Source organism: Sinocyclocheilus grahami, unplaced genomic scaffold (genome assembly GCF_001515645.1).
Source record: "Sinocyclocheilus grahami isolate Dianchi unplaced genomic scaffold, SAMN03320097.WGS_v1.1 scaffold802.1, whole genome shotgun sequence".
NCBI classification, from domain to species: Eukaryota; Metazoa; Chordata; class Actinopteri; order Cypriniformes; family Cyprinidae; genus Sinocyclocheilus; species Sinocyclocheilus grahami.
The window spans coordinates 701,401-708,748 of NW_015505981.1; the positions used below are offsets into that span (position 1 = coordinate 701,401).

General features: G+C 36.1%; 1 protein-coding gene across 1 annotated transcript; it reads right to left on the reverse strand.

Annotated features, from left to right (window-relative positions):
- Nucleotides 1–2,269: 2,269 nt before the first annotated feature.
- sgca (sarcoglycan, alpha) lies at nucleotides 2,270–6,886 on the reverse strand. The gene is made up of 6 exons (XM_016246554.1): nucleotides 6,846–6,886; nucleotides 6,439–6,567; nucleotides 6,194–6,348; nucleotides 4,464–4,533; nucleotides 4,148–4,346; nucleotides 2,270–2,414 (listed from the first exon to the last, which is right to left on the reverse strand). Exons 1-6 carry the CDS (start codon nucleotides 6,880–6,882, stop codon nucleotides 2,270–2,272), a joined length of 735 nt encoding a protein of 244 aa, XP_016102040.1. The 5' UTR covers nucleotides 6,883–6,886.
- Nucleotides 6,887–7,348: the final 462 nt, after the last annotated feature.

A 7,348-nucleotide genomic window follows, 5' to 3' on the forward strand; every position in this document is an offset into this window, starting at 1 on the left:
GAGTTCAAATTAGACGATGGAAAACACTTATTATCGTGATTTATCAATGGACACAACGGGTGAAATACTACCTGTACAGCCGAAGAAGCAGAAAAGGTTTTAAAGGCGGTGAATAGTTCGACAGGTAAGGGGATTCATGTGTAAAACCAGTGTAATTTACATAAAACACAGAGGTCGTCATGCTGATCAACGTCGATAGATGGCAGTGCAGCGTCGAACACCATTATAGTAGCGATACTTCAAGTACACAAAGAAGAAGAACTACTGAACGCACCTTTAAACAGACCAATCGAAGTATTTAATGTTAAATGCAGACAAAGTTCATCGGGATACACATTACCCAACATGCACAGAATCAAAATTGTACGTTTTCCACATCAAACCATACTGTACACCGCATTCAGTTTTACAGTTGTTATAAGAGTCACAGATTCTGGATTGGTATCGGCACCAATACTCAACCTTTTTAACGGTTTACCCAAAAATGAACATTAGACTGTGTTTTACTCACCCTCGAGGCATCCTAGGTGTATATGACTTTCTTCTTTCAGTCGAATCCAGTCGGAGTTTTATAAAAAATTGTCCTGGCTATTCCAAGCTCTATCATTGCAGTCAGCGGGTGTTGCAGTTGAACAGTCCACAAGTCGTCAAATAAAGCGCGCGCATTCATAATAAAACGTGCCTCACACGGCTCCGGGGAGTGAATAAAGGGCTCCTGTAGCGAATCCATGCGTTTTCGTAAGAGAAATATCCATATTTCAAACGTAATAAATGCTTTTTTCTCACTTCCGCTGACTGTCATACGCGGAAGCCGTTCCAGCGGATGACGTAAGACGTCGGCGTTGCGTCATTAGTGACGAATGCGGTGAGAGAGCAAAACAAAACGCCGGTCACGAATTAGAAGTACAAACCGAGGATTTGCAAATAAAAATGTCAGAGGATTTCGATATAAACCAAGAGGAGACTGGTTTTCCTTTGCTAAAGTAAGGAAACTTTGCTTCCTTTGCTCCTATAAACAAACTCGCGAGACTAGCATATCTCAGAGGCGCGCGCAGTGCGCACACGTGCTGCGTCATCGGAACGGCTTCCACATATGACAGACACCGGAAGTGAGAGAAAAGTGTTTATTACATTTAAAATATTGATATTTTTCTTACAAAAACGCATGGATTCGCTACAGGAGGCCTTCATTCACCCCCCGGAGCCGTGTGAGGCACGTTTTATTATGGATGCGCGCGCTTTATTTGACGACTTGTGGACTGTTCAACTGCAACACCCACTGACTGCAATGATAGAACTTGGAATAGCCAGGACCATTTTTAATATAACTCCGACTGTATTCGACTGAAAGAAGAAAGTCATATACACCTAGGATGCCTCGAGGGTGAGTAAAACACAGACTAATTTTCATTTTTGGTGAATTAACCCTTTAAGGCTAGAAGGGATACAGCAAAAACTGCATAAATATAGCGTAATTTTTCTCACACTGTACAACGATAATTACTATTTTTGCATTATTGTAAGGGGTAGGTTTAGGGTTGGGGTAGGTGTAGACGTTAATAAAACACAATCTAATTTTAACCCTCGGGTATTCCTCACTTTCATTTGTGATCCTCGGCAGTCAAAAGAGATGAAAGAATAAGCATTTTTAATTAAATAAATATACTACATTTTGTTGCAGTAATATTTGTTCTCTAATATTTGTTCTTAAATATTTACACTATATTTTGTTGCAGTAATATTTGTTCTTAAATATTTACTTGTGTATTTTGTATTTTTAGTATTTCCAGTTATTTTCGACTGTGAAGATCACAAGACCATTTAGCCTTTTTAAATAATGTCCACATTTTATTTGTACCAAAAATTAAAAATGCATTTTTTTTTTTTGACGTGACCGTATGACCAAAGACCACCAGAGGGTTAAACTAATTAGTCAGATTTGACCAATGCAAACTGACAGTGATATAAGTTTAATTCAATTAGTTAATCACACAAAGATTTCAAATCACTGATTATATACTGCACAGCAGCACAGCTCAATTGGAGCTATGGTTTTTATATGTTTCTGGAGTTTAACAACTGCTCCTTTTATGCTTTCATGGAAAAAACAACAGCATATGGTTTCGGAACAACATTTTTGGGTGGATTATTGGGTGAATGTTCATTTTTGAGTGACGTATTCCTTGAAGAAACACAAAGCAAGAAACAAATAGTGAACCTTAAACACATTTCCACAGACAGTGGCTATTAAAGTTGGCTCTGATGTCCCTCAGCTCTCTGCCATTGCCTGCTCTGCCATGAGGAGCGGCTGTAAGCACTGCCGAGGACGATCCACGGTGCGCCTGTCTCCGCCGGCCATCCTGCGCAGCTCGTTGGCATTACCCTGAATGGTGTGGTGATGATAGAGCTGCAGACTGAGATGAGAAAAAGGGAAAATGTGCTCAGACACCACAGGTGAAAAGGGTAAAAACTAATAGATATCACCATACTTCCCCAGTTAATTATTCACAGTACACTGAGAAACACTTTCTTATTAACTCATTTTGAGGAAATGGCCTTTAAAGATATGTATTGCAACTCAAAGCAACAGACAACAATAACAGCCCTGTGTCTAGAAAAATAATGTTGAATTGCCAAAACAAAAACATCAATAAAAACTTTCCATCACATATTTTTTTAATTGATTAAGGGAGAATGCGAGACTTCATCACCTTACAAATAGTTGTCAAAAGCAATAATGCCACAAAATGCATATTTTGAGAAAGTGTGACGTGCTCAAGCAAAATAGACAGTATTTTCAGAATCAGCACATCATAATTAAAAGGAAACAAGGTTTTCAACCAGCAAATATGATGCAGGGCAATGTAATTGTTATTATGAAAATATTTTGGATGTTTTTTCCCACTATTCTGAAAGACGACATGTAGCCCAAAATCTCATAAAAAAACAAATAAACAATGGTTTTGCCTTGAGTGTCTTTTCTTAAAGGGGTCCTATTATACTCTTTTACAAAGTCTTGATTTTGTTTTGGGGGTGTACTAGAACAGGCTCTCATACTACGTTGTTCGAAAATCACATTATCAAAATATATGATTATCAAGTCTGCAGTCAACAATTCAACACAAAATATATCTCAAAATATTTCAAATCAGTATTTTAAATCAAGATAAAAAGACACCGAGAAGCAAAATTATGGTAGATAATAAGACCTGTTAGAATATATCTTGATATAACTTTATTTTGTTTTGTTATAATCATAAACCTCACAATTTGCCAGTTGGGTAAGAAAAGCACATTTAATTCTAGAAATATTCTTGAATATTTATCTTAATAGCTTATGAAATGTTGCATCTCAAGTAAAGGATATTTAGATACATTTACTGGAAAACAAGACAAAGATAGTGACTGAAACAAAGTAAATAAATTACTACTAATAATAAAATAATAATTGTTATTGTTGTTGTTTTTGTTATTTAGTATAATATTGTCTAATAACCATAATACTTTAACAAAAACAACATGATGTGATTATAATAACGATGTTGGTGATGATGATTATTATTTAGTATAATATAGTAATATTATATACTATTAGTAAAATATATACTCTAATAATAACTAGTAAAAATTAATAATTTAACAACAACAACATAATATAATAATATTAATAATTTATTATTATAGTATAACATTTATAATGATGATTATTATTATTATTTATAATATAGTAATAGTATATATTATTAGTATAAAATATACGCTAATAATAATTGGTAAAAAATATATTTATCAACAAAATCATAATATGATAATATTAATACGTTTGATTATTGCTATTATTTATTATTATTAATATAGTAATATTATGTAATATTACGAAAAAAAATGTTCTATAATAATAATTGAAAAAATTATAACATAATATAGTAATAATATCAATACTTTGTTATTACTTTATTAATATTAATGCTTTATTATTACAGTATGATATGTATATTTGAGGAAAACGTTTTTAAAGGACATCATCATCGTATTATTATTATATAACCTCTAATAATAATTGATATAAACTACAATAATTTATACTTAATTTATTATAACAACAACAACATAATAAGAGCCATTAAGAGTTGCTCTGTAGCCTCACCCTTCAAAATATCCTGGAAGCGGCAGGGGGACGCGGCCGCCCCTGTCCAGAGCAGAGGTGATGTTGACAAAATCCAGCCTGCTGGTTCTCCACAGGTTCTGAATGTCCAGTTTGATCTCAGTTTGAACAGCAGCGGGCAGCACTTTCTCAATCTCTCTCAGCTCTATGAAGAACTCAGCCTGGTATGGCGTCTGCTTTACTGCGAGGAAAAGAAACCATGTTTATAAACCTCACCCATCCAGAAAATACAGCAGAGCTTGAGTGATCGATCTGTTCCATTAGTCTAGTAGTAGTTATTTACTGAATGATATCATACCTGCAGGACCCACATTTATCACCAGCCTCTCTTTAAAAGTGTCGTAATTCCGCTTGTTGATCACGAAAATCTGATAAGCAATTCAGAAGATATTTTGATTAGACTTTTTATTAGACATTTAAATTAATGTTTAGACATTAATGCCTTGAATTTAATGCAAGCAGCTATTGGTAGCCAGTGCAAATTGATGAACAGAGGTGTGACGTGTTCTTTTCGGCTCATTAAAGATTAATCTTGCAGCGGCATTTTGGATTAATTGTAGAGGTTTGATAGAAGTGGCTGGAAGACCTGCCAAGAGAGCATTGCAATAGTCCAGCCTGGTTGTGTTGCATGTTCTGAAAGAAAGGGCCTGATCTTCCTAATGTTGTATAAAGCAAATCTGCAGGACCGGGCAGTTTTAGCAATGTGGTCTGAGAAATGCAACTTATCGTCAATCACAACTCCAAGGTTTCTATTTTTGAAGGAGTTATGGTTGATGTGCCTAACTGAATGGTGAAATTTTGATAAAGTGATGGGTTTGTTGAAACTACAAGCAGTTCTGTCTTAGCCAGGTTGAGTTGAAGGTGATGGTCCGTCATCCAACAAGAAATGTCTGTTAGACAAGCTGAGATGCAAGCAGCTATCGTCGGATCATCAGGATGGAATGAGAGGTAGAGTTGAGTGTCATCAGCATAGCAGTGATATGAAAAGCCATGTTTCGGAATGACAGAACCTAGTGATGCCATGTAGACAGAGAAGAGAAGTGGTCCAAGTACTGAGCCCTGAGGCACCCCAGTAGCTAGACACAATGACTTGGACACCTCACCTCTCCAAGATACCTTGAAGGACCTATCTGAGAGGAAAGACTCAAACCACTGGCGTGCGGTTCCTGAGATGCCATTTTCCAATAAATGGCAAAACTGCATAATGTTACGGAGTAAAATGTTGATTCAGGAAGTGGTATGTCTGTGCAAGCTTTGGAGGTGTTGATAGAAGCGATTTACTGGATTTATGCTTTGATAATCGTACTGAATATTACCCAGATGTAGTTTTTGATAAAAATGTGATTTTCTCACCTTTTTGCTCAAAATTATGCATTTTTATGAAACCTACCTATATTCCAGTGTTGATTAAGAAAAAAGAATGCTTTAAGCTAGAATAAAACTGTAGAATAAACATTGTTTTGTTTAAAAGTAGAGGCTCTGATCTTTATTTTGGTGTATTGCATATTCAAATATTCATACAGCAAAATATTCTGGAAGGCCATCAAATCTGAGTGAAAATCATCAAAATCGCTGGCAACTTTTTTCAAAAATGCTTGCGGGGAAAGAGTTAAATGCTTAGTTTTATGATCAAAACCTATAGTGCAACGCAAGCCAATGATGAGTGAGAGGTGAACAAATAAATGTTCCTCAAAAGCCTGATGATCATATCTGATACTCACATTTAACATGATTTTTCTAAAAAAAAAAAAAATCTGGATAATCAAGTAAACCTTCAGTCCAGTAAGTGCTCATCCTGAAATATTCCTAACAATATAAAAGTTATTATTGCGTTTACTCAATAAAAATTGCACGAGCTGAATCTAGATGTTTGAACAATTATATTAAACGTCCTTTTACTTGCTAAAAACGTGGAGTAGATTGTGTGCAACAGGTTCTTCAGCGATTTTGATCATTTAGAGGCCTTATAAATCATGTCAAATATGATACAATATGATCTGTTTTAAATGTGAGCGATGGGTGGTTCACCTCTATGATGTTCCTGCCCTGGTCCCGTGGCAGTGGCGTCCCGTACAGGAATCCGTTGTCATAGACGTCTCTCTGGGTAAAGCGCAGCCAGCGGGGCAGATCTGGAAATCGCTCCTTGTTGCATTTAAACACCATGGGATCATTAAAAACTTGACCTACAGGTCAGGACAAGACACATTTATTGTCAAACATGCTGTTACTTTTGAACTGGGCATTAAAATATTGTGAATATTGCTCCGACATACCAAAGACTTTATGAAAAGGCTCAAATTCACTCTGGAAAACCTCTCGGTGAAGCTCATAGACAAACAGCTGACCCACCGGAGCCTCTGTGATAATGTCGGCCCGGACCAACAGAAAACCCGCTGTGCAGACTGCAAAGACTATTAGCTTCAAGAAGTCACTTTAATATGATTTATTATGCACTCGAGTATGTTTGATAGAGATTTAATAGGTTTTTTAATAGTGCCTTTACAGAAATATAAGACTGCTTGCACTTATTAATAGTTCTTGTATTTTCACTTCCATATGTTTCATACATTGCAGTGTGCCAAAGCAAAGAAACACCCAAACCTACTTCTGTAATATTTGTTTCAGCTTTGAAATCTTAGAAATCTCTTTAAAAACTCCAAAAGAAAGAGAATTAACTTGCCTGTTATTGCCAAAGCCCAGTTCCCTTTGTCTGCCATTTTGTGTAAAGTCTTGATTGACAGAAGCACTTGTTCAAGAGTGCAGTAACCCATCCCGTCCTAAATACAGCGAGGCCTATTTTTATCCTGCACGTCAAGCTGTCTCTTCCCTTTTGTGTGTGTGTGTGTGTGTGTATGTGTGTGTGTGTGTGTGTGTGTGTACCTACTTAACCATATTTTGGGGACAAATTTGTACTCAAAAGTGAACTAAACCTGACAAAATCTCCAAAAACCTCCATTTGGGGATGTGCTCATTTGTAAAACTGGTATAAAAATAAAGTAAACAAAAGTTTTTTCAAATTGTAAAAATGCAGAAAGTCTCCTGTGAGGGGTAGGTTTAGGGGTAGGGTTGGTGTAGAGCGATAGAATATACGGTTTGTACAGTATAAAAACCATTACGCCTATGGAGAGTCCTCATTTAGTGTGTGTGTGTGTGTGTGTGTGCGTGTGTGTCTGTGTGTCTGTG

What these genes read in the sequence shown, in the direction of transcription:
- sgca (XM_016246554.1), bottom strand. Translation starts at nt 6,882, where the DNA reads ATGGCAGACAAAGGGAACTGGGCTTTGGCAATAACAG. An exon ending in CTGGGCTTTGGCAATAACAG is followed by an intron (nt 6,568 to 6,845) that starts GCAAGTTAATTC and finishes TAGTCTTTGCAG; the next exon opens with TCTGCACAGCGGGTTTTCTG. An exon ending in GATAAATGTGGGTCCTGCAG is followed by an intron (nt 4,347 to 4,463) that starts GTATGATATCAT and finishes TTTTCCTCGCAG; the next exon opens with TAAAGCAGACGCCATACCAG.